Raw genomic sequence first — 27491 nt, 5'->3', positions numbered from 1 at the left:
ATCACAATGTATATATTCAAAATTCTAATAGCAGAAAACTTTCCGTATTGTTTTTAACACCCATGTTAACTCTAAACAGTACATATGAAGTATATTTAGGAGATCGTTCAGTTGCTCTAGCAGAGGAGGAAAAATAAAACTATAACTGATATACACTCACAGAAAGACAAATATTGTGTATTCTCACTCATATGTGGTGGCTAAAAAAGTGGATTACATGAAGATAGGAAGTAGATTGGTGATTATCAGAGGCCAGGAAGGGGAGGGGGAAGGGAGATGAAGACAAGTTGATTAATGGATATAAATATACACTTAGATAGAAGAAATAAGAACTGGCTGGGCATGATGACTCAGGCCTGTAGTAGCACTTTGGGAGGCTGAGGCAGGTGGATCACTTTAGGTCAGGAGTTCGAGACCAGCCTGGCCAACATGGTGAACCCTGTCTCTACTAAAAATACAAAAATTAGCCAGGAGTGGTGACACACACCTGTAATCCCAGCTACTTGGGAGGCTGAGGCAGGAGAATCGCTTGAACATGGGAAGTGGAGGTTGCAGTGAGCCGAGATTGCACCACTGCACTGCAGCCTGGGCAACAGAGCGAGACTCCATCCCAAAAAATAATAATAAGAAGAAGAAATAAGACCTGATGTCTGATAAATCAGTAGGGTGGCTGTAGTAAACATTAATTGATTGTATATTTCAAAATAGCTTAGAATAATTTGAATATTCCCAGCATAAACAAAAGATAAAATTTGAGGATATCTCAAATTTTTCATTTGATTATATGAATGTATTAAATTATCACATGTATTATACTCAAAATATGTACATCTAATATGTATCAATAAAAATAAATAGCAAAAGTTTTAAAAATCTGTAACTGGCTTAAACCAGAGAGATTTATTTCTCTGTCAGGTAGAAGCCCAAACTGATGGGTAGGTCAGAGATACAAACAGCTGTGTTTCACAAGGTCATTCAGATGTCGAGGTTCCTTCTAATCCTGTTTTTCCAGTATTTTCCCAGGGTATTACCCTCAGCTATTTATGGTTAAGCAAGATCACCACCGCCATATCTGTCTTAAATCTGCAATAAGAGAGAAAGAATGAATGGTGGGCAAGCAGGTTTCTTTCAAAGACATGACCCAGAAGTGGCACACATCACTCCTGCTCACATCCCATTGGTCACACCGTAGTCACATGGCCACAAGTAGCTCCTCATGAATCTAGAAAGGTAGTCTGTGGCTGGGCAGACATGAGTAGATACTGTAAATATCTATTACTGAAAGGGATGAGGGGAGAATGGATATTAGGGGATCATTAGCAATTTTCACTACAGAAGTTTGTTTATAATTTTTGTCAGCCTATCCTCCAGTAAATTAAAAGAGTTGTTAGAGAGTAGCCGTACCAAAGGACTTTGTAATATCAAGTCAGTAGCATACTAAAATATAGTAGAAGAGATTTCACTAGTGATTTAAATTCATTTTCAGAAACAAAGCACAAAACTGGATGTTCGAGAATTTGATGAGATCCCTTCAAACTGTGTTAAAGTTGCTGGATATATGAGCTAATAATTATTTATTTTGTTCTTGTATTTTAGGCCTCAACTCCATATAGCATAGATTCAGATTCTTTGGGAATGGAGTGTATTATTTCGGGAAGTGCCTCTCCAACTCTGGCAATCAACACTGTGACTAACAAAGTAATTTCATTTTTTTAAACATTATTGAAATGTCATTGCATAGTACATTTAATTTGCCTTTGTAATGATAGAATCCTATATGGTTCAGTTTAAAGATTATATAAATTTGTCTACCCTATACATGGTAGCTTGAAGGCTAAATTCAGAATGTTTTGAGGTATGCACAAATTAGAACAAAAATATCTCTCAGGAGAAATTGGAAAGTCCTTATTGAGAAGTTCTATACTCATTTAAAAATTCTTGGCTCTCACAATTCCCATTGATAGAATTTGTGAGCCATCATTTTATTGAGTCAGTTTGTTTCAGAATCGTTAATTACCTCTCCAAATATGCGGTTGAAAAAAAGATTGTCAAATTCTGGGGAGTTAACAGAATCTAGTAAAATAAATAATTGGACAGCCTCATAGAGTTCACTGGGATGGTGGTCTACCTATTTTCATGATATTCAAGTCTAGGAATATAGCCAGAAATAGTACATGGTTGTTTGCTACATTTTGATGGTTGAGTCACAACTTTGTGATGGGTCATTATATCCCTAGTGGGATACAGGTATATATCTGTCTCTTCTTTATAAGACAGTTTCTTAATCTTGTGTCTCAAAACCCTAAAAAGACTCTGGGAAGTTCATGAATCCAGTTTTGTTCATCTGTTTTCTTCCCTACTAGACTATGAGTACTCCAGAGCCATACATCTCTCATACTTATGCTTAGATTCTCTTTCAGTCTTGTTTTCATTTTCTCCCTCTAGCTTTCACCCTCTTTTTCTCTCTCCCTCTCTCTTTCGTTCTCCCACTTCATGCACACACATAAATATGAACACATACCCATACATCATTGCACTAATATGGTACTCCTAGGATCCTTTTACTTGTAGAAAGATAATGATTAAACAGATGACAGATTATAATCAGAGTGACATACTCAGATTTCTAGTTCAGAAAGGAAACTGGTAGCCTAGGCATAGAGGAATGATTCTTCTCACATGGCAGTCTCTGTAATAATTACATCACAGTCACTTAGAGAGAGGGTTTATGGGGCAGTTGGGGGGTGGGGGGTGGTGGTAGTGGTGGTAATCCCAGGATTCCATTGCAGTTCTACCAAATCAGTTACTGTGTCATTATGAATAGGGCCCAGAAATATGTACTTTAAAAAATGATCTCTAATGGTGACCAGCTAGGTGAGAATTTCTGGTGAAGTGGTTGGGTTAGAATCAGAAATACCTAATACTGCTCTGTGCAGTAGTCTTAGTGGTGATGAAGACCTAAACATAGATGATAGTGTGGTTACTAGGAAACGATTAGGAAGTAGTAATGCTGGGACTTTATGACCAAATAATGTGGATGTCAAAGGAGCTGAAGATTTTGGTTTTCTGCATCCAGATATGACAGAATACTGGTATTAGATTAACCTTTCTGCCTATCTGTGTAAAATACCAGACATACATAGCCACACACCCTTCCCCACCCACCTCCTTGATTGAAAAAAAAAGAAGAGGGAGGTATTAGAAACTAAGACAGCCAGGGCTTCAGGGGTCAGGAGCCCAGAGAATAGGTAAACACATTGAGATAAGCTTTGTACATTTTCCTTTGGTACATTTCCCGACTCTCAGTGCATGGCATAGGGGCTACACAGAGAGCAGTAGCCTAGAGCAGTCATTCAACCAGGGAGACAAAATTGGAGTTTGGGGTTACCGAAGAGCCAGGGCTTGCAGAGCCGAGATCCTGAGGAATATCAGGGATGAATTCAACTTTTTTTTTTTTTTTTTGAGACAGGATCTCACTGTGTTGCCCAGACTGGAGTGCAGTGGGATGATATCAGCTCACTGCATCCTCTGCCTCCCAGGTTCAAGCAATTCTCCTGCCTCAGCCTCCCGAGTAGCCGGAATTACAGGTGCCCACCACCATGCCTGGCTAATTTTTGTATTTTTAGTAGAGATGGGGTTTCACCACGTTGGCCAGGCTGGTCTCAAACTCCTGACCTCAGGTGATCTGCCCGCCTCGGCCTCCCAAAGTGCTGGGATTACAGGTGTGAGCCACTGCACCTGGCTGAGTTCAACTTTTTGTAAGTAGTATCCACTTAAGGCATTTGCTAACTCCTAATTGTGTGTGCTAGGGCTCAGACACAAAGTAGTTTTTCGCTAGCCAAAATTCAACACTCTCACAGAATAGGAGGGACAAATATTGTAGTTTATGGTCTTCAAAGGAGGAGAGAGCCATGGTAATACACCCTAGGCTTTCAACTTGATATCTGAGAAAAATTTTGTTCTGAGAGTAAGAGCAAACCAAAATAGATCAGCCTCAACAGTTACTAGAGTGGTATGCTAATATTCTTTCTGCTGAAAGAAAACGGAATTCTCTTTGGAGGAAGATAACATCATCCAGAGCTTCTGTAATTTTCCATAAGTATAAGGTGCAGCATTCAGTCAAAATTTCCAGGCGTGCTAGGAGAGATAGTTCGAAATAACTAAACATGCAGTTGGGGAGACACAATGTAAACAAGTGATTGAATATTGATTGCAAAATAACTATAACTGATATGGTCAAGAAAATAGATGAGTTATAGAAAATTTACCAGAGAATTGGAATTTATATGGAAGAATCAGGAGGAAACTTGAATAAACCCAGTAGATGGGTTAATAGCAGATCAGACACATCAGCAGAGAAATTTAATGAGCTGGAAGATAGGTCTGTAGAAAACATGCAGATGGAAGCACAGAAAGAAAAAAGGATGGAAAGTTCAGAAAAACTTAAGAGGTAAATGGGACATGGGGAAAAGGTCAAACAAGGTTGTTTTTAGTGTGCAGGAGGAGAGGAAAAAGGAATAAAGAAGATCGTGGTAATAGATTTAAGCATGCCTTTCTGTAACTCATAGAACATGCAGACCAAATCAAAACAAGAAACAACCTCATTTAAAGAAATACAATATTTGGACTGGGTGTGATGGCTAACCCCTTTAATACCAGCACTTTGGGAGGCTGAGGCGTGTGAATCACTTGAGGCCAGGTATTCAAGACCAGCCTGGCCAACATGGCAAAAATGCATCTCATACTAAAAATATGAAGATACTATACTATATCATGTATAAGAACTTTATTACTGTACACTCCCATTTTTTTCTCCCTTTGATGGAAACCCACAATATGTATTTGTTATTTTTGCTTTAAACAATCAATGATCATTTCAAGAGATTTAAATCAGAAAAAAAAATGGCTTTACATTTACCCACATAGTTACCATTTCTGGTATTCTTTATTCCTTTGCGTAGATCCAGATTGCCACCAGCAACTTACACGTTTATTAGTTTGCTTGAAACTGTCCCCAAAGCTCACTAATGTTCTTTACTTTTTTACAGTAAACAACCCATAGTGAGGAAAAAGTCACAACTGACCCAGAAATGATAGAATTAGCTTAGAAAAGGACATTAAAGCAGTTTTATCTATATTTCATGGAGAAGCTAAAAGACACATTAAACAATGTGTGTAGACACATGGAATATAAACCCAAAGCAAACTCCTAGAGATAAAAACTGCAGTGCCTGAGTTGAAAAGTACACTAGATGGGATTAATAACAGACTAAACAGAAGGAAAGATTAGTAAATTTGGAAATACAGCAATAAAAAGCTTTCAAAAATGAAAAAACAAAAAGGTGCTATTAAAGTTGATGAAGAAGGAGAAATACAATTGGCTGATATCTGGAATGGAAAAAGCTATATGGATTCTACAGAATTAAAAAGATAATGGAAGGATAGATATGAATATCTTATGTAAATAAAGTTGAAATTTTAGATGAAATAGACAAAATCATAAAAAATGACTTATCAAAACTGGCACAATAAAAAATAGAAAATGTTAATACTTTTGTATATATTAAACCCATAATTTAAAAATATTTATTTATAGAAGACTTCAGGCCCAGCAAGCTTCAAGGAATTCTTGTAAATATTTAGTGAAAAAATAATATTGATCTTATATAAACACTTCAAGAGGATTTTAAAAAAGAGGTAACATGTCCCAATTTATATTGTGAAACCATCATAACCTAAGTAGCAAAACCTGACAAAAACTTTACAAGAAAGGAAATTTTCAGCCAGTCTTATGAGCATAGGTATTAAAATCTTAAACAAAATGTTGTCTAATTTAATCCAGCAATACATAAAAAAGATAACATCACAAACACAGTTGTATTCTAGAGATGCAAGCTAGGTCTAGCACTAGGAAATCTATTGCTGTTCTTCTGTTTGTAGTTAGAAGTGCTACATGTATACTCCACATTTTATGCAGAATATTACAAAGGCATACTCAGAGGTCTTGATTTAATAAAACCCTTAGATTAGAAAGCTGTAAATAGGTGGAAATTTTTTCAGTGTGATAAAGAATATCTACAAAGAAGCATATAGCAAATGCTATATTAAATGGTGAAATACTGAAAACTTCTCTTTGAGGTATGGAAGAAGAGAAAGATGTTTGCCATCAGCACTTTTATTTGACATTGTGTTGGAGGTCCTTGCCAGTTAGAAGTTACAAACAAGAAATAAAAAGCATAAAGTTTGGAAAGACAGAAACAAAGTTGCCACAGATGATCACAGAAAATTGAAAAGAATCTACAGATAAAGCCTTAGAATTAATAAGTGAATTTAGTGAATTCTCTTCAGAAATCAATTTTATTTCTGCCTACTAGCCACAGATAGTTTGAAAATAAAATTTAAAAGATAACACTTATGTTAGCATTCAGAAACATCAAATACCTTGGCTTAAATGAAAGATGAACTCTACACAGAACACTATAAAATTACTGAAAGAAAACAACATAGATTATATAATTTTCATGCAGAAGACTATTGTAAAGAAGACAGTTTTTCCAAAGTTGATATACAAATTTAATGTAATTCCAGTCCAGATGTTCTTTGTGGGAGAGAGGAGGTGGGTAGAAAATAAGCTGATAGTAAAACAAAAATGAGAATCCAAATGACCAACGGTAGCTAAAGGAAATACTGAAGGCCAGGTGCGGTGGCTCACACCTGTAATCCCAGCACTTTGGGAGGCTGAGGTGGAGTGGATTGCGAGGTCAGGAGTTCGAGACCAGCGTGACCAACATAGTGAAACCCCGTCTCTACTAAAAATAACAAAAATTAGCCAGGCATGGTGGTGCGCATCCGTAATTCCAACTACTTGGGAGGCTGAGGCAGGAGAATTGCTTGAACCCGGGAGACAGAGGTTGCAGTGAGCCGAGATCACACCATTGCACTCCAGCCTAGGCGACAAAGCGAGACTCCGTCTCAAAAAGAGAAAAGAAAATATTGAAGAAAAGGATAAAACATGGAGGATTTATACTTCCAAATATATAAATGATAAAACAATAAAGCTCTATTGCACAAAAAAATGAATTTTAAAAAGGAAAGAAGGAAATATAAAGATTAAGAGTAGATATTAATGCAATAGAAAACAAGGCCTTGTAAAAAGGATATACACTATGTGATTCTATTTATACTTAGTTCAAAAATAGGAAAACCAATCAGTAGTGATAGAAGTGGTTACCTGGTATAGGAGATATGGATGGATAATGACTGACATGCGTGATGAATAGGAGAGTACATGAGCTTCTAGAGTGCTGGCCATACAGTGAGTGTATCAGTGGTTCTCAAAGTGTGGTCTCTGGATTCCTGGGTAACTGAGAGCTTTGTAGAAAGTCCATGAGGTCAAAACTCTTATTCATGATAATATGTATTATTTTTTTCTTCCTTTATATTTGCTTTTTTTTCTTTTTTGAGACGGAGTCTCGCTCTGTCACCAGGCTGGAGTGCAGTGGCGCAATCTTGGCTCACTGCAAATAGGCTAGTTTTCTATTCCAAAAATACCTTTTTTTGTTTGTTTGCTTCTAATTAAAAATTATAATGCTTATAGACAAACTCAAGCACTGTAGAAATATACACAAATGTAAAAGTCTTCAGGAATCCTCAGCCCCTTCTACATAACCATTAACAACAGTTTGACAGTGTTTCACATCTAATGCATATATTAGCATATTTTTTAAAAGTTAGATCATATAATTATGATTTTATAAATGTATTGAACAATTGTTTCCAATCTTCAGTATTAAAAATATTTTGATGCCCCTGATTTAAAAAAAAAGTCTTGTTTTTTTTTGTATGTGCTTCGTTTTGATTTCTAAAATTCTGATGGAATAGTAATTTTGCTTAAAGCCTGAGCAAAAATTTATGCATTATAGAAATATTTAATAAAGTAAAAATCTACTATATTCCTCTCTTATTAAATGTTTATGGGCTAATTATACCTGGTAAATTGTGCCATAAATTAAATTTCTGTACCTCTGAAAGACATGTCCTTTAGTTTAAGTATTGAGAAAATTATTTTATGATGAACACGAACTTAGCCATATGGGGCATGGAATTGGGGTGAGGACCTAGGGAAAGGCCACTGAGATTTTTTTCTTCTTGCCATATGCCTGCTTATTTGTATTTTTGCAGAGCTGCTTAAGAAGTACCCTTATATTCTATTGTCATTTTTCGTTTTTCATTTTAGGTAACATTGTATAACACTGATCAGGATGGTAGTGATAGCCCACGCAGTAGCCTTAACAACAGTCTCTCAGACCAGAGTTTGGCATCTGTTAATTTGAACAGTGTTGGAAGTGTGCATAGTTATACACCGGTAAGTCTTGATGAAGTTAACATGTTAATAGTTATTCATTTAGTACTTAAAACTAAACCAAACATAATTGAAATGCAAATTTAAAAATGAAGGTATGTTTTTCTCACTAATAAATTTATTAACTTAGTAAGTAGATCAAACTTAATTAGAGGAGATTGTAGCTTGTTAGTGTTTTAATTTGGTACCATATTAGATTTTTAAAAAATGGTTGTGCAGTGTTAACAGATTTTGGTCTACTTTATTCTGTCCTGTGTCCAAGAGAAAAGCAATTGGAACAGGAAAAAAATTGCAGTTTAGTCTAGTAGAGCGATAGTTGGTGATATTCTGTACTTCTTAGAAAAAGAGCTTAGAAGATGTGTGTATCAACATGGTTTCCAGCTATAGATCTGAGAAGGGAATTGTATAAACCCCAGAGGTTAGGGTGGCCTGGTACTCGATTGTTAACTACTCACGTATTTTCAATTTGGATCCAGGGGGGAAAAAGCCATGCTATAAAGAGACCTGTGTGTATGTATTCTTGCTCCTATGCTAATTTGTTACCTATTACAAGAACCTGACTCTTGGTTATCTGTTACTTCTTTTCAAACTACCTGGCAACTGTCTTCCTCAGTGAGCAGATAATAAAGCCCAAGAGCTACACACCACATTGTTTGTCAGTGTAAATTTGATCTTACCAGGTCACTCCCTGTTGTTCCAGGATGAGTAAATAGGAAAAAACTTACATGGGACAAAGATACAAAGGGAGGGACCTGAAAGAAAATAACACAAGGGAAAGAAAAACATAGCAGAATTAAAATTCACGTTGAATGTAGGGAAAAAGTTGCCTCTGCAAAATTATTATTGCTCTGTAAAAAAAAATAAAGTATTATCCCACAATGGAGAAGAAAGAAAATGGAATAAAAATTATGTAAAAGAAGACAATAAATGTGGAGAACTGAGAATCTTAGTTGTCCCTGCAGAAGAAAAAGTTGTTATAGAACCAGTTTTCAGAAGAAACAGAGATTTAAAAGGTTACTGAGTTCTAGAAGAAATTAATGGGGAAAAAAACCTATACAGTCAGCCCTCCATATCTGTAGGTTCCATATCCGCAGATTTAACCAAACATTGGATTGAAAATATTTGAACAACAAAAAGCAATTTAAGAAAAAGGTACAGCAATAAAAAATACATGCTGGAATGAGGTAGCTCACACCTGTAATCCCAGTACTTTGGGAGGCTGAGGCAAGAGGATTGCTTGAGGCCAGGAGTTTGATATCAGCCTGGCCAACATAGTGAGACCCCGTCTTAACAAAACGAAATAGCCAGACATTGTGGCGTGCACCTTAGGAGGCTGAGAAGGGAGGATCAGTTGAACCCAGGAGTAATCACATGACTCCACTTCAGCCTGGGCAATAGAACGAGACTGTATTTCTTTCTTTCTTTCTTTCTTTCTTTCTTTCTTTCTTTCTTTCTTTCTTTCTTTCTTTCTTTCTTTCTTTCTTTCTTTCTTTCTTTCTTTCTTTCTTTCTTTCTTTCTTTCTTTCTTTCTTTCTTAAAGAAAAAAATATAGTTTAACAACTGTTTACATTGTATTAGGTATTAATCATCTAGAGATGATTTAAAGTATATGGGAGGATAGGTTATATGCAAATATTACAGCATTTTGTATGAGGGACTTGAGCATGTGCAGATTTTGGTGTCCTAGTGGGTTGGGGTTCCTGTAACCAGTCCCTCGTGGATACCAAAGGACTGCTGTATCTAGATACATTATGGCAAATGTTAAAATTTCATAAGTAGTTACCCATAAAAATACTCTGACAGAATAAGTAAATTATATATAAAGAAACACAAATCAGACCTCCCCCTCTTGTTTTCTCTCTGTTTTTAGACACAAGATCTTGCTAAGTGGGCCAAACTGGTCTTGAACTCCTGGCTTAAGCAATCCTCCTGCCCTGTTGGCTTCCCAAAGTGCTAGGATTACAGGCATGAGCCACCATGCCTGACCTCAAGCTTCTCTTTGATGCTACTAAATGCCAGAAGATAATGGAGCATTGTATGCAGAGTTTTGAGGGAATGGGTTTGGAATAACAAATATTATGCCCAAATTTTAATTCATATGTGAAGGCAAGAGAAAGACGTTCTTTGATATGCGAAGATTAGAAAGTATCCTGCCCTTGTTTTCATGTGTCTTTCCTGAAAAAAATTACTTACCAGTGATCAAGATTAATTAAATAATAATGACAAAGTGAAGTTATAAAACAACCAGTTGGAACATTGAAGCAAACTAAGCAAAGATATAATGATTTTAAGTTGCTTTTTGAAGTAATTTAAGTGTAAAAAATCTTGACCAAAAGAAAGCAAAGCACACAGTCCAATATCACAAAACATTATAAAAGGACAAATTAAAGAAGCACCTATAGAACTAGATGACAGACACAGCTAACATGTTCATTGTGCCAGTAAATGTAAGAGGGTTAAACTGCTGTGTTTAAAGCTTGACTTCGTAGACTGCTTTTTTTGTTGTTTTTGAGATAGAGTCTCTCTCTGTCGCCCATACTGGAGTGCAATGGTGCGATCTCAGCTTATGGCAAGCTCTGCCTCCCAGGTTCAGGAAATTCTCTTGCCTCAGCCTCTCAAGTTGCTGGGATTACAGGCGTGAGCCACCACACCTGGCTAATTTTTGTATTTTTAATTGAGACAGGGTTTCACCATGTTGGACAGGCTGGTCTCGAACTTGTGACTTCAGGTGATCCACCCACCTTGGCCTCTTAAAGTGCTGGGATTATAGGCGTTGAGCCACCGCGCCTGACCCTGCCATTTTCTCTCAACAACAAGGTGTCAAATGGTCGAGCAGTCCCTAAGCAACAGTGCAGTGGCAGCTGCTGGTTGGGTTTATCACATCTATATAGTTTGATCCTGTAAGACCACAATGAGCCCACATGGATTGAGATAATTTTATTACTTATACAGACAGTATAAACCAGGTTAGCATGGTGTCAGCTCCCTACATCCCACATGACAGTACCAAAACAGAGGACCAAATGACAGACTACTCGAGTAGTAGTTCACTCTGTAATAGAGGAACAAATTCCATAGTACAACTAAGCAGTTTTATAACCTGCAGCTGTACCCTAAGGGAGTAAGGCAGAAAGTCCCATGCCTCAGTCAGCAGGGAGGTAGATGAGAAACTGTTTCTTGGCAACCTCTTGCGAAATAGAAAGGTAGATGAGTAACTGCCCCATGGCCATCTCCTACAAGACATAAGGGCAGATGAGAATTTTTGCCTCAAAACCACTTGTTCCAGGATAATCACAGGGTGTTCCACCAAGGCTTAGGTCATCCTGCCATGGAGCCTTGCCTACATGGTTTGTGTGGAGATGTGTAAGGACACTAGGGTGCCAGTGGCAGAGCCATTTTCCTATGTAAAAATTCATATTTTTCCACGTTACTGCAGACTCCTTATGAGCATTATTTTTAATGGCTAGGTAAGTTTCTAGTCAATGTTCATACCTTAATTTTTCAAAACACTGAACAAATGATAGTTTACCACCCTTTCATATAGTACGTAGTCTTTAAGAAATACAGATGATTATCTTTTATTGATTTTATTTCTAGTTTTCCTGCTTTTAAAGATAAGTTTTCCCTGGAAATGAAGAGTTAGGCATATTTAATTAAGCTCCTTGTTGCTTTGGGCAGAGCCATACATCTGACTCATAGTACTCACAGTATTTGGGTTTGTATACTAAAAAAATTAATTGAATAAATGAAAGAAATGTTAGTAGTTTTATAGCTTAGTGGAGTTTGAGATAAAATAGCTTCTGTAGAAATCAAGATTGAAGATTCTACAGAAAGCCTAGAAGGATTCTAGGCCTAACCCGTCACTTATTTGTGTGATCTTAGGCAAGTTATTTAACTTTGAATTCTTTCCTTCTGTGAAATATGGAGGTTGGGTTAGACTTCCACAGTTCTTCAAGATTCAGTTTAACTGTTTTGCTTTCTGTCCATTATGCTTTAACAGAGGATGGGAAAGCCTAAGACAGAAGAGTTATTTTCTTTGAATTCCAATGTTGGCACTGTTTTCAGTTATGTATTTTATATAACAAGCCAATTGTAATTAATAGAGAGGCTGAATTAGTTGTGTTTTCTTTTAATGTTAGGTGACAAGCCATCCAGAATCAGTCTCTCAGTCATTAACTCCTCAGCAGCAACCACAGTACAACCTTCCAGAAAGAGACAAGCAACTGCTTTTCTCAGAATATAATTTTGAAGATCTTAGTGCCTCATTTCGGAGCCTTTATAAGTCAGTTTTTGAGCAGTCACTTAGTCAACAAGGTGAGTTTTCTTAAAATCTTTTTTATAGCAGTTTTATTGGAAAAAGGTTTTTAAATTATTTCACACGGCAGCTGTTATACTCTTAATCTTAGAATATTGTCATCACAATAAGAATCGGATAATTGTATTTTGCCCTTTGTGCCTTTACTGTGTTCTATTTATATCATAGCACAAAAATGGCAGATACGTTTTATGTTGCATGCCTACTTACTTGTTTACGAGTGGCATCCAGGAGCACTGTGTTAAAGAATTCTGACACTGCATCTATACCGTATGGGAAACACTGCTATAACTAATTAGTGATATCTGGCATATGAAGTGTTTGAGTGGTGAATGTTGCACCACAAGAATAGATGTGCCTTGCTTTTGTTCTGACTGGTATCAGCAAAAAGAGATAACTATCGGAATGTGGTAGCGCCAAATTTGTGATTTTGAGTGTGGCACTTAGAAGTGAATACATCAGCTACTAGTAAACTCTAAGTCATTGTTGTACACAATATACTGAAGTCAGATTTTAATATTAAAAGTGACTTTAGTTAAGATACACTGTTAGATCTCGACCAAATGCTGGATTCTTGCTATAATGTGTTCTCGTCCCATTAGCTGCTGGTTTAATTTTAATCAGAGGGTAAAAATGTCACATTATCTTTTCCCCAGAGATGAAGAGTCAGAAATTGTTGAGAACTCTGCTGTTGAAGCATTCCTAATTACTTGTTTGTTTGGCACATTAACTATTTACACCCCACGTTTTATTCCTTTCCTGCTGCTGTGTCATAATACCTTAGAATGGGTAATTTATAAACAACAGAAATTTATTTCTCACAGTTTGGAAGGTTGGGAAGTTCAAGATCAAGGAACCAGCAGATTTGGTGTCTGGCGAGGGCCTGTTCATCATAAATGATGCCTTTTAGCGGTATTCTCACATGGAGCTGAATGCTGTGTCCTCATTTGGCAGACGACATGGAAGGGCAAAAAGTAGCTAGTTCTCTCAACCCCTTTTGCAAGGCCTAATCCCTAATTACCCCCTAAAGGTCCCACTTCTTAATACCATCACCTGGGGGTTTAAGTTCCCACATACGAATTTTGGAGGGACACATACATTCAAACTGTAGCACCGCAACTCAGAAAGTTTACATGTTCACAGCAGTGAACAAAAATGAACAGAAATCCTTGTCTTTATACTGTTTGCATTTTAACACTTACTGTCCGTTAATGTTAATGTTATGTACTGTTATTTATATTGATGAATACTGATGATGTGTATGTGAAATGGCTTTTTCTGGTTAGTATTTGAGTTTAAAGTAAGATTCATATGTTTTATAAGTTTTTTATCTATAAAAGTATAAAAAGAACTAATAGAAGACTTTGCTAAGCAAATCCAACCTTGGTATTCACAATAGAAAAATAAGGGCTTTGAAATAACAATGATGACAATTTCTGAAGCCCATAATTCCATTCCATCACACTATTAAAAAAAAAAAGGAGCATCGGTAGGAATTCTGGGTTCTAGTCCAGGTTCTGCCATTAAGTCAACTGAGTTTACTTCTCATCTCTGGACCTCAGTATCCCCATTTGTACAATAAAGAGGGTTGGATTAGATCAGTGATTTTCAGATTGTTCTCTTCAGAGGCCTTGGCTTTTGTAAAGATCTTAGGGACTGCAGGAGGAGAACTGTGCAGATGCAGAGGTAGACCTAGTAAGCTTCCTTCCCCAGCTTCAAAAAAAAAAACTATATTATACTTATCAGTTTTATGTATTGGGCTTCTGGAGAGAGATTTTGCTTTCTTTTATTTAAAAATAATTTGAGATTGAAAATGTTGATACAGATCAGACCTTGGTTCCCTTGTAAAATGCTAGGATTTTATTGAAAATTGATAAATTACTGCTTTCTTTGATCTTACAGTAATAACCCTATAGATTCCTTATATGTGACTATTTTCTAGGGCCAAGGCAAGAAATTTTATTAACTCTTCTGCCTGTAAAACTTGGTAGCTTTTAAGATTATCTTGCAATGTACGCAAATACAGTTTTACTACTAATGACAAATAGGAGAATAATTTTATCTTTTTTAAAAAGCTTGATTCTTTTATTGATTGATATTATCTTGTGGGTTTTTTTTCATTCAATAAAATTATTTTTATGTTTGGTTCAGCATAACATTGCATGGGCTATCCTTTAGGATTTGAAAATAGTCTACTTACATAGAACCAAATGTTGCAGTAAGGTTATCTAACTACTTGTAGACCAAACATAAATTATCCTTAACATTAAGCATTTTTGGCTTAATCATCATCATGGCAGCTAACATTTACAGAGCTCATCCTGCAGCTTACACCTTCACTATGTAGAAAGTAAAAAGTTCCTCTTCATAGTTTCCCTTCTTGTTAAAGAATAAATCATAAGTGTTAGAAATAATAGTTTCTTTTAAAGACTAACTTCCTTTAAGCCTCCTTGCTTTATGCTAATAACTCTTTGTTGGGCCCTATCCTATAGCTGTTAAACATGCTCACAGGCACGTAGTGCATTCTATGTCCTTGTACCTTAACCAAGATATTTGTGCTGGACGTGCTCACAGGCATGTTCCAGCTCGCAGCCTATGCCCCTTCCCTATTTGGCATAAACAACTTCCTCTTTTCCTTTGTCTTTCCATTGCTTTTACCTATTTGGAAAAGTTTTAAACTATTAACCAGTCGGGTTTTAGTTTAGATTGTGTGGTCTTCTATCAAAGCCTTGGTCTTTATGCCTACAGAGAGCCATCCTGAGTGTGACCCCAACACCTTTCCCACTTTTCCCCGAACGTTTCCTTATCTTTCAAGACTCAGTTCAGGCACTGTCTTTAAAAGAAAGGCTTCTCTATATTTTGAGCCTCCTCCTAGCTGAACAGACAAGAAGCAGTTTTCATAATCCTCTGTATACTTTAGCTTTAGTACTTAAATTGTTGGTCATAATCTTGTCTTTCTCTTCCACTTGAGGGTGGGGCATTATATTTCTTCTCAAACCACAGAGCCTAGTGTGTAGTGGATGTTGCATTAGCACTTGTTAAGTTGAACCAGTGTTGCTTCCTGGCATCATATGCTTTTGTTATGTTAATAATTTTACAAGTATTTGTCATAAAATACAACTGAAATCTGACCATAAGTGATCTTGCTCTCTCTGTTCTTAGGTTTGATGAACATCCCTTCTGAGTCTTCCCAGCAGTCCCACACTTCATGTTCCTATCAGCACTCTCCCAGCAGTACAGTGAGCACTCACCCACACAGCAACCAAAGCAGCCTGTCCAACAGTCATGGCAGTGGCCTCAACACCACGGGCAGTAATTCGGTTGCACAGGTCTCACTATCTCACCCCCAGATGCACACACAGCCGTCTCCACATCCTCCCCATCGACCGCATGGTTTACCGCAGCATCCGCAGCGTTCCCCACACCCAGCACCACACCCACAGCAACACAGCCAGCTCCAGTCCCCTCACCCCCAGCATCCCTCTCCACATCAACACATACAGCACCATCCGAACCATCAGCATCAGACGTTAACACATCAGGCACCCCCACCCCCACAACAGGTATCCTGTAATTCTGGTAAGTTTTTGTCTCCTGGCTTGTGTTTGGCTAACTGTGAATTAGGATCTGTCCTTTGTTATTTGGAGCTCATGTAGTAGTTACTACCAAAACCTCTTTACATCTGTTTCCTTTTGTGTTTCCTTGCTATAATCCTATAGTTGTAACTCATTTAATTCATAGACTGACCTGGCGACTTTCTTGATTAAAATTTAATGTGGCAACATAGGCAAACCCAGCAACCCTTGCAGGTTTTTATTTTAACTCTTGTTTGTAATTTAGATACATTATCTTACATTATCCTCCCAAATCAAGTATAGATGACCACATTTTATATATAGGAAAAGTGCAACTAAAAGAATTTTAAGTAATTTGCTTAAGATCATACTGTGGTAAGTGGTAGAACTGGGGTTTATATTCTGACATGTCTGACTTCAAAGCTTATAACACCAGTTATTCTAAAAGAACTAAAATTAGCAGACATTTGCTAAGTGGGTAGGGTTTGCTCACCCACTTGCTGCAGAGTTGGCTTTATTTTTATTTGCCAGGTCACTATTTATTAAAGGAGCCTCCTCTTCCTCTTACCCACAACAACAACAAATTAGTCATGGCAAATGTCCTAGTTCCTGCTCGTAATTTCATTTCAGTTAACCTTTTTCCTACCCTGACCTTTTGACTACCTGAGTTGTGTTTACCTCAAGAGATCTGGATTCTAGTACTGCTTTGGCTATTGTATTACCTAAGTGACTTAAATCATGTAATTCCTTTGAAACTTGGCTTCCTTATCCATGAAGTTCTTCTTGAACTAAAGGATCTGAGTCTGGTAGACTTGCATGTTCGTGGCTCATTTGGGTATTGGTTTAATCCCCTCCCACCCAACAAATTTCTTCCTAAGTTATGACTTGCTTCATGGCAGGGTCATGTTGTCTCTAGTTGATTGTTTATTTTGAAAATCGATAATTGGCAGAATTTTGTAATCAAGTAGCCAGTAGTTGATATAGCCAAGAGTTGCCTTGATGTGGCAAAAGCAAACCAACCAACCCTTTTTATTGGTCTTTATCTTCATCCATCCAGGGGAGATCCTAGAAACAGAGTGGCTTGACAGCAGTCACTGAATGGAGAATTTTCTTCCTCTATTCAGCACTGCTGTCTTGTTGAGAGTAACTCTTGCTGCATGGCCTCTGACTAATGACTGGTTTGCTGACATACAGATTGTGGAGTCTTAAACTCTTCTGATGTCATACCAGAGGATACCATTTCTGACTAAAAATGCCCTCACGTGGATTCATCAGCATTTCTTACAGAGATCTCACCCCTCTTCCTTCACTACCTTGGCAGGGGGACTGTGTTAAATTTTTTTCTCCTAAGGTTGCCTTGGAAGAAGCATTTACTCTTACTATATGATCTAATCCACTTGCGTTAAGTCATTGCATTAAATTGTACTGTGTATTGCCTCTAAATGTGAACCTGCCTCTCGGTTTTTTTAAGGTCATAAGAAGACAGGAAAATGAACTTTATATGGGGGAGAATACAGATTTGCATGACATTTCCTATCTGTTCATTTATTGGTACTGTAATGTAAAGAGCAGTATCAAGTTTGATATTACCAGGTGATGTGGCAATTTGGAAGCTGCTAGACTGGAGGTTAGAAGACCTGGATTCAAGTCTTAGATTCATCATGATAACCTTGCTAAGTTATGTCACTTACTCTGGTTCAGTTTCTTTTATTTGTAAAATGGAGAGAAATAATACCTTTCTGCCTGTCTCACAGAGCAGATTGCCCAACGCATGATATAATGGGTACAAATCCCCTTGTAAGACGGGACAAGAATCAGCCAATTTCAGGAATAAGGCCAGCTCATCCTTTTCCCTTACCACACTTCACCCTTTCACCATCCAGGAATTACACTGTTGTCAATATTTTATAGGTGTTTCAAATGATTGGTATGCGACACTTGATATGCTAAAAGAAAGCTGTCGAATTGCCAGCAGTGTTAATTGGTCAGATGTAGACCTTTCACAGTTTCAAGGTGAGTGTTGGTTCTTTTTGACATATAACCAAATACACACAATCCTGTTTCTCTGCTAGATTATAATTTTCTTTGTAGTAGAAATAAACATCATCTTATATAGCATTTCTTTTGCAGTTGGTAAAATTCATAATAATTTTGGCCAGTTGATATAGCAGAGGGTCACAGACAAGTTCTGAAAGAAATTTGGCCACATTTAAAATAATTGGGCTTTGAATAACTTAAAAAGGTCGTTCTTCATTGCATGGATAAATCACTACCATAAAGTGGAGTGAGTGGAAATTTTGAGGGCTGAAAAAAATTACGTCTTGCTATTTTCCTTGCAATGTTTATTGCATAACTGTGCTAACATATTTTTAATGCTTTCCTCTTAGGTCTGATGGAGAGTATGAGACAGGCAGATCTCAAGAACTGGTCTTTAGACCAGGTTCAGTTTGCCGATCTCTGTTCTTCTCTTAATCAATTCTTTACTCAAACTGGCCTTATACATTCACAGAGTAATGTTCAGCAAAATGTTTGTCATGGTGCCATGCATCCAACAAAACCTTCCCAACACATTGGAACAGGTATGGGATTAGTTATCTTCTTGATTTTTCTCATTTTCTCATTCATACGAAATTTAATAACTGTCTTAACCAACTTGGTTTGCTGCTAATGGTGACAGTGATCTGTTTACAAATTTTTATTTATAAGAAATGAATGAAAGCAAATAATTTATATGTAGGGTATATCTTAGAAAAATTGAGGTAAGGAGACTGTATGTTTTTCTGTTGTGATTTATATGATTGCTTTATTATTTACAGTTAACTGTTGTAATCGTTATCCTTTTACTAAGTTATCAAACAAGAATTAAATATATTGGAGATACTTATGTTTTTATAGGAACATAATTATGAAATTATATTTAAATTTGTACAGATCTGCAATGGAAATCAGCGTGTCTTGTGTATCTCCTAAGAATGTTAAAATTAAACAATTCAAAGTGTTTGAAGAGTAGACGTAATGGAAAATAGTCTCACTGATGTTTTACTTTAGACCCAAAGTCTTTCCTATGTATTTTTTAAATCTCGCTTTCTTCCTTCATTCTTTACCCTGGCAACCATGTCTTCTACTCTGATTGCACATTTTTCTGTAGGAATTTCATATCCAAGTTACTTCTTTCTTCATTTTAATTCCTTACCTTCTCTTATCGTCAAGTTCACTTCTTTTCTGTATGTTATATTGATTTGACATTTTATGCCAACAAGCTCTCTCTTCTCTATCCTGAGTGGCTTCCTTTAACCATTATTCTATCTTGTTTCACATCTTTCGTTCACCCATGGTTTGAGTTTATTCAACTCAAGCTTATCAGTCTGTGTCTTTCTTTTCATGAAATCTTTACTTCTGTATCCTTTGATGTAGTGGAAATCTATTATCTTTTCTTCTTCCATGTTGAATAGCTTTTCCTAAGCTATTTTGAATAGCTTACCCTGCCTGAAACTTCCAGTCACTATTTGATTCTGGTGACCTATTCATTCAGTAAATTATATCCACACAAGGGCCTCATTCAGTCCCTGGCTGATTGCCTTCTGTGCCAGACACTAAAATTTAGTTTTTGATAACTTTTTAGTTTCTTTATCTCTTTCTCTCCTTTTGTTCTTTTTGGTATCTTTCTGATATATATTCATTTTTAAGCATCAAGATCTCTATAATTCAGGTATCCTCACTTATGTGCCCTTCTTCCATTTCTTTTTTTTTTAAATCTTTTCTTGCAGATGGACAGCGTGTCTTCTTTGTCTCTCTCATGGGTTCTAAGCCCATCCTTTGTCCCTTTCAGGATATATCACTTTCATTTTTCCAACTTGCTTTCAGTCCTTAGACCAGGTGTACCACCTCTCTCTGTTTTTTGTCCCTTTTTTCTCCTTTCCTCTTTTCTTTCTGTGTTCATCCAAAATTGTTGCTTCTGAGTGCTGTCATGATGTTCACTTCCTTGCTAGCTCCATCTCTAACTATTTCAGTCAGCCTCAAAAAGTACTAAGTGAAATTAAATAGCTTATGTATATATCACTAGTCTTGTGTGTTTGGCGGTAAGTACCTGTGTTGCTCATAGATTATTGCCTTAGGCAGGAGAGGTAGAAGATGATGTGGGTCAGTGTTACAAGAAGGCAGTCTTGGCCAGGCGTGGTGGCTCATGCCTGCAATCCTAGCACTTTGGGAGGCCGAGGCGGGCTGATCACCTGAAGTCAAGGGTTCGAGACCAGCCTGGCCAACATGGCGAAACCCCGTCTCTACTAAAAATACAATTAGCCGGACGTGGTGGCACATGCCTGTAATCCCAGCCACCTGGGAGATTGAGGCAGGAGAATCGCTGGAACCTGGGAGGCAGAGGTTGCAGCAAGCCAAGATCACGCCAGTGCACTCCAGCCTGGGTGACAGAGGGAGACTTTGTCTCAAGAAGAAGAAGAAGAAGAAGAAGGCAGTCTCAAAAGCCAGTGTACATGTTAGCCAGTAGCTCTCATGTTGGTGAATTTCAGTTTTGTGCCCTAAGTCTGTAAGAAAGGTCTATGTGTATCTTTTGGTCTTGGAACTTGGTAGTTTTGTCATGGAAAAAACTGTTTATCTGCTGCTGTCCTCTGTCAGAGTACCCAGGCACTCCTTCTAGATTCTCTCTAGACTGAGATCCTGAGTTATTTTCCTGAAGCCCTTTGTTCCTAGACTTCTGTAGTCATCCCTTCCTGAGCCTTGACCTTGGTTATTTGTTCTGGTGTTTTGTGATTCTGTTAATTTTTTCTGTCATCTGTTTTGTCAGGGCCCTCCTCCTTTCTAGGGTCCCGATGACACCTTCGTGATTCTCAGTGCTACCCTAGTCACAGCCTATCAAAGGTAGAAAAACTATAGTTTTTCTTCAGTGTTGATTCAATTCTTTCTACTCTCACTCCCCTTTTGTATTTTCCTTCTGACTCATGCCTGCCAAGCCGTGTTGGCCTCTGACAACAGTTGTTCTCTCATCAGTTATGGTGCTCCAAGTATTCATCACTTCATGCCTGCTGATGTCTGTTCACAAATATTCAGATTTTTTTTTACATGTCCAGCCTCCTTCCTCTTGTTTTAAGTGTCAGTGTCTTTCTGTCATTCCTTTTTTCTCTGTCTTACATCCCTGTATATCACATCCATTCAGATCTTTCACTTCCCTCATCTCTATACCCCAATAATTCTTAGTCATAATTTCTTAGAAGTATAGTCAAGAGGAGACTTTCAGAGAGCTGTTGATTTTATCCCTTTATTTAACAGATGAGGACATTGTGATCCAGGGGGAGAAAGTGACTTACTCAATGTTGTAAAATTCATTTAGGTGTAGGTCTTGAGTCCCAGAATATAGTCTCTCCATCTCCTTAAACCTTTCCTGTCATTCCTGTCTTCAAGGACCCTCTTGGTAAACACCTCCTTGAGCTTCCTATAGACTCTAGAAATTAGTGGTGTAGTGTGCTAGTGTGGAAGGGGGAAGGGGAGAAGGATGTTATAGAACACAGTCTATGACATCTTTTCCTAAATCTTTTTACCTGTGGTTATAATTTGTTTATATCTTCTGGCTGTACTATTCTAATTTGATGCTTTGCATAAAGGTCATTAAATATAGGTAGGGATGCAGTCATTGAGCACACACTAGACACCTTTTCTGTGTCTAGCTTTGTATTGGGCACTGAGAATAAAGACATGACCCCTGTAGTAGCTTTTATCTCAAAGAGTTCACAACCTAGTGGTTGAGACAGATCCATCAAGAAATACAGTATGTTCACTTTGGAAGGCCGAGGGCAGGCGGATCATGAGGTCAGGAGATCGAGATCATCTTGGCTAACATGGTGAAACCCCGTCTCTACTAAAAAAATACAAAAAAATTAGCCGGGCGTGGTGGCAGGTGCCTGTAGTCCCAGCTACTCAGGAGGCTGAGGCAGGAGAATGGCATGAACCCAGGAGGCGGAGCTTGCAGTGAGCCAAGATCGCGCCGCCACACTCCAGCCTGGGCGACAGAGCGAGACTCCGTCTCAAAAAAAAAAAAAAAGAAATACAGTATGTTGAGGGCTACACTTCTCCATAGGGTGTAAGTACAATAAGAATTCAGAGAAAGGGGTGCATACTTCTCTTGGAAAGATGGAAAATTTTCCTAGAAGACAACATATTAAAGCTGGACTTTGTAGCTTAAGTAGGATTTTGCAAGACAGAGAGGTCAGATCATGTCATGTCTGTTTTCTGCTCAAAACCCTCCATCTTTCTCAGTAAGGACCAATGTTGTTACTATGGCCTATATGGCCTACACAATCTGATCACCGATTATTTCTCATCTTGTCTCCTGCCTTCTCCCCTCCACCCCTGTGCTCCAACACTACTGGTCTCCCTGGTGTTCTTTGAACACACTAGGTAGCACACTGTACCTTACCAGGGCCTTTGTACTTGCTGTTTCCTCTTGTCCAGAGTGGTCTTCCCTCAGATAGACACATGACTCATTTCCTCATCTTGTTCCGTTTTTTTCCTTCAAAAAAACACCTGCTCGGGGGATGCCTTCCTTGGTCATCCTATTTAAATGGCACCACTACTCAGCACTACTTGTTCTCTCTCCCTGCTTTTTTTCCATAGCACGTTACATGCTATTTAATTTACTTTGTTTGCCCCTACCCAACATGCCCAAGAATACACTCCCGAAAAGCAGAGTTGTGTTTTTTCATTGTTGTATCCACAGTGCCTTGAGCAGTGCCTGAAATATTTGGAAACTGCATTGGAAGTTAATTTCTTACATAGGAAATTCAGGAATACACTCATTCAGACTCTATATTGAGAATATGGGAAAAAATAAGAATTAATGGGAATTTCTATATGAAAATAAAAGTGTTACGAATATGATGGAATTTCAGAAAGTTAAGACTTTTATGTAGATGCTTGTTTGTTGTCATAATCCTGTAATTCTTATTCCCCTCTGCCTTTAAGGTAAGAATTAACGAAGCCATAAAAGAGAAGTGATAAAAGATTAATTCCCAATAAAAATCAGTTTTACATTTTACATGAACTCGAAAGATGTGTAGAATGAGAGCTAAGATTTTGAAGGACAGAGACAGGGAAGTTGTGGGCATATGAGCTACCATATTACTCTGGGTAGTGTGGCCCCTCCAGCTTGGTGCAGTCTTTAGAAAGTACACTAGCCGTGCATGTGAAGACCGATCAGCATTTGGAGACAGGATTCCGCCCCACATCACTCACACCAGTATTAGAGCTGTAGTTTAGTATAACTATTCTCCTCTTTTTTCTTTCTAAATCGTCAGTATGGTCAGTCAATCAAAGAGCTCAGTTCTGACTATAAACTTCACTGATAAAAGGCATGTTATCATGGGAAGCAGGGACAGGGGTTCAGAAGTCTTAAATTCTGGTCCTGGTTCTGTCTCATTTCCTCTCTGTTCCTGTTTCCCTATCTACATGGACAGAGGTAAGGTCAGATTAGATTATCTCTGAGGCCATCTCAAGCCTGGATAGTCTGGCTTTCCACTGGAGGGTAAAGACTTGTGAGCAGCCAAATAGAGAATGCCTTACCTTAATAGAAGTGGAAGATTTTTCCCACTCTTTTTAGTTTCCTCTGGGAAAATGATTACTATTTTTTAGTTCCATTACAACATTACTAGAATTCAAGTGTAATTTACATGAAATAGTAGATAACCTTAGGAAAGTAGCCTTTCCAGAATTCCAGATGTTCCTTACAATGTGAACCACTTTTATAATCATTCCTCATGAGTTACTGGGGGAGGGGTCATGTTTGTTCTCTCTTTTGCATTGTGATGTAACGTAGTTGACATTTTGGAGGCGTTAACACTTGATGTCTCCTGTTAATGAAAATATATTAAGAACCTTCTGAAGTAAAATTTGAATGAGCTCCATGGTCCCCATCCTCACACTCCAGAATAATCCTCCCCTCCCCTCCCCTCCCCTCCCCTCTCTTTTGACAGGGTCTCACTCTGTTATCCAGGCTGGAGTGTAGTAGCACAATCTTGGTTCACTGCAACCTCCGTCTCCCAGGTTCAAGTCTGAGTAGCTGGGACTACAGGCACATGCCACCACGCCCAGCTAATTCTTGTATTTTTAGTAGAGACAGGGTTTTGCCATGCTGGCCAGTCTGATCTTGAACTCGTGACCTCAGGTGATCTGCCCGCCTCTGCCTCCCAAAGTGCTGGGATTACAGGCCTGAGCCACCATGCCCTGCCCAGAATAATATGTTTTTAATCATCATTGCTTGGTGTAGCTCTTTTACCATGTGCAGATCTTTATTGTTACTTTGTGCTTCCCAGGTACTTGTTAATTAACAAGGGCACACATGGTTACACATAGTTAGGCCTGCTTCTAGGGTGAGAGCATCAGGGAAATAGAGAAGTAGGTGGTGATGTGGAAAGAGTCCACCGAGTGGCTGGGTGCGGTGGCTCATGCCTGTAATCCCAGCACTTTGGGAGGCTGAGACAGGTGGATCACTTGAGGTCAGGAGTTTGAGATCAGCCTGGCCAACATGGTGAAACCTGATCTCTACTAAAAATACAAAAATTAGCCAGGCGTGGTAGTGCACGCCTGTAATCCCAGCTACTCAGGAGGCTGAGGCAGGAGAATCGCCCCAACCCAGGAGGCAGAAGTTGCAGTGAGCCGAGATTGCGCCACTGCATTCTAGTCTGGGTGACAGAGTGAGACCCTGTCTCAAAAAAGAGAGTCCATGAGTTAGGAGATCTGGATTCTAGTCCTAGCACTGTCAAACTAATGTGTCTTTGGGCAAGTCAGGTTAGCCTTTCTGAGTTTCAGTTGCCTCATCTGTAAAATGGGTGTAACAATCCTTGTCTTACCCTCCTTTGGGGCTTAGTGGGAGGGTCAGATGAAGTAATGGATACAAAAATACTTTTGAATTATAATGAGATATGTGACAGCAACAATAATAGACATAACTTGCCTACCAGCCTACAGTTAGTGGCAGCGCCAGCATTAGTTCCAGTGTGTTCACACCCAGCCTGGCACCCTGTTCAAAAGGCCAAGACCACAGTTTTAGCATCTGAAAGGAGTAATATTTTCTTTCCCCTTTCTCCTCATTTTACCTGCTTAATTTACTTTCAGAGTAACACTTCTGTTAAGATTTTAGTGCTCCATTTGTTTTATTTGTGGTAACATGTTTTCCCTCTTCCTGCTTTTAATCTGATTAGGAAATTTGTACATAGATTCTAGGCAAAATCTCCCTCCTTCAGTGATGCCACCCCCTGGTTATCCTCATATCCCACAGGCACTCAGCACTCCAGGAACAACGATGGCAGGTAAGTGTGTGTGTGTGTGTGTTTGTGTGTGTGTGTGTGTGTGTCAGTTATTACCCAGAGTTTAATATTGAGAAGCGTTAGCTTTCCCAGTGGTGAATGAGGCTGCCTCAAGGAGTGAACTCCCTGTTAAGAGGGGCTAGGGGACAATGTCTGGACAGCCACTTGGCACTCGTGCTAGCAAAGGGATTCAAGCATCAGTTGGTGTTTGGACTGTAGGACCTGAAGTCCTTATTAGCCCAAGATGCAATGGTTCTACTTATTCTAGTTATTTATTGTCTTGCCTCTCTAAGAAGTCCTGGGTTCATAGTTGAGGGTGTTTGACAGGACTTTAGCAGGTTTTAGGAACCTACTTTATTAGCTCCTGTAGATTCTGCTTCATTCATTCCTATGGAGTTTCCCTGGGTATAGTTTCCAGGGAAAGTACCTTGTAGAGAAGGTAAATTTTAGGAGTTAACTGGTTCATAAACTTTTCCCACTGGGTTCTTGAATGCAGGATATGTTTCATTTAGCCAGGGGAATACGGCACATTGTTAGAGCTGGAAAGTATCTTAAGGATCACTTAGGATAATGGAGGCTCCGAAGGAGAAATGCCTTGCCCAGGCCACCCAGTTTAGTGAGTGGCCAGACCAAGACTCAAGCCCCAGTGTCTGGATTCAGAGTCCATTGTTTTTCTCACATACCACACAATCCTTTACTTAGGCTATTTGAGGAAAAGACATAAAGGTAATCGGGTTGGAGGTGGATTTAAAACCTTGAAGAACTGTGTGGCAGACAGCAGTGAAGAAGGAGTTGGGATCAAGTGATATGTCCTTTGCTGAAGGGGGAAGGAATGTTAACCTGTTGTGAGTGCTTACTACTAATTTGTAAGTGGCACCATAAGGTGGATAAGACTCTGGAGCCAGATTGCTTGTGTTTGAATCTTCGTGCTTTGCCACTTAATGGCTGTGTGATATTAGGCAAGCTACCTAACCCTCCTACCTCAGCTTCCCTGTTTGTAAAAGGGGCTAATAAAACTACCTACATCCTCGAGTTGTTAGGATTAAATGAGAATCATGTAAATTAGTGCCTGACCCACATTAAGGAACTTACAAGTTTTTTTTTAAATGGAGGCATTTTACCTATATTGTGATATACTGAAAACCTTAGCATTAAATAATTGTACAAGAAAATATTTCAGGGCATATGAGAAAAATGAGTAGCAGACTACTTGAAATTTTGTAATCAGAGTACTAGAAAAATAATCCAGTAAAACTTCCACAACAGTTAAAAGGATATGTATAATTTGTAATAAAAGAAAGAATTCTACAAGTAAATATCAACCTCTACTTTTAAAAAGCAGCTGGTTTAGAAGGGGGTCTGTCAAGATACGGTGGAGACGCAGACCCAATGAATCAAAATTGGGGAGCTCAAACAGCACATGGCCAAACCGGTGCAAGAAGAGCATGGGAAGGTGGGCATTCTGTACTCAGCTGTGGTTCCTTCTGGTTTCCTGTGTTCCCTTGTTGATGTCCTCTGTGTTCACTTGACGTTACTTGGTGGCACAGAAATTAGCTTGCTGGGGAAAATTCAGTATGACGTCATTGGTGCACTGCCATCATTATCCTGTTTACCATTCTCATGGGAGCCGATTCATGTTACTGAAACAACCTATTGGAGCAAAACAGACTGTAAGAGCAGTGGCTACATTGGCACTTTTCTTGTGTCTTCCTTACTGCAGCCTGGTATAAGGGAAGAAGTGTGGATCAAGTGAACTGACCTCAGATCCTATCTTTGCCCCCTACTGGTTGTGTGACTTTGGGTAATTTACTCATCCTCTTAAACCCCATCCCCTTACCTATAAAATAAGGATCATAAGAGTCACTTTTTGAAGGCTTATGGTTGAATTAGTGAGATAATGTGTACCTGGCATATAGGAAGTACACAGT

The 27491-nt window shown here is 38.4% G+C and overlaps 1 protein-coding gene across 6 annotated transcripts in view; it reads left to right on the top strand.

Annotated features, from left to right (window-relative positions):
* The window catches only part of FOXJ3 (forkhead box J3), a 146164-nt gene that overhangs the window by 111336 nt on the left and 7337 nt on the right, over window positions 1-27491 (top strand). For 2 of the 6 annotated variants that reach the window (XM_032160469.2, XM_058442005.1), the window contains 7 exons: window positions 1597-1698; window positions 8237-8365; window positions 12502-12676; window positions 15840-16256; window positions 18164-18265; window positions 18640-18831; window positions 25459-25566. In XM_032160469.2, the coding sequence (XP_032016360.1) occupies window positions 1597-1698; window positions 8237-8365; window positions 12502-12676; window positions 15840-16256; window positions 18164-18265; window positions 18640-18831; window positions 25459-25566 (1225 nt within the window). The remainder of the gene's footprint in view (window positions 1-1596; window positions 1699-8236; window positions 8366-12501; window positions 12677-15839; window positions 16257-18163; window positions 18266-18639; window positions 18832-25458; window positions 25567-27491) is intronic. The other 4 variants (XM_032160470.2, XM_032160472.2, XM_032160471.2 and 1 more) reach the window with 4 other exon arrangements.

Source organism: Hylobates moloch, unplaced genomic scaffold (genome assembly GCF_009828535.3).
Source record: "Hylobates moloch isolate HMO894 unplaced genomic scaffold, HMol_V3 SCAFFOLD_8, whole genome shotgun sequence".
NCBI classification, from domain to species: Eukaryota; Metazoa; Chordata; class Mammalia; order Primates; family Hylobatidae; genus Hylobates; species Hylobates moloch.
The sequence above is the reverse complement of the archived record's forward strand: the minus strand, read 5'-3'. Positions and strand labels throughout refer to the sequence as shown.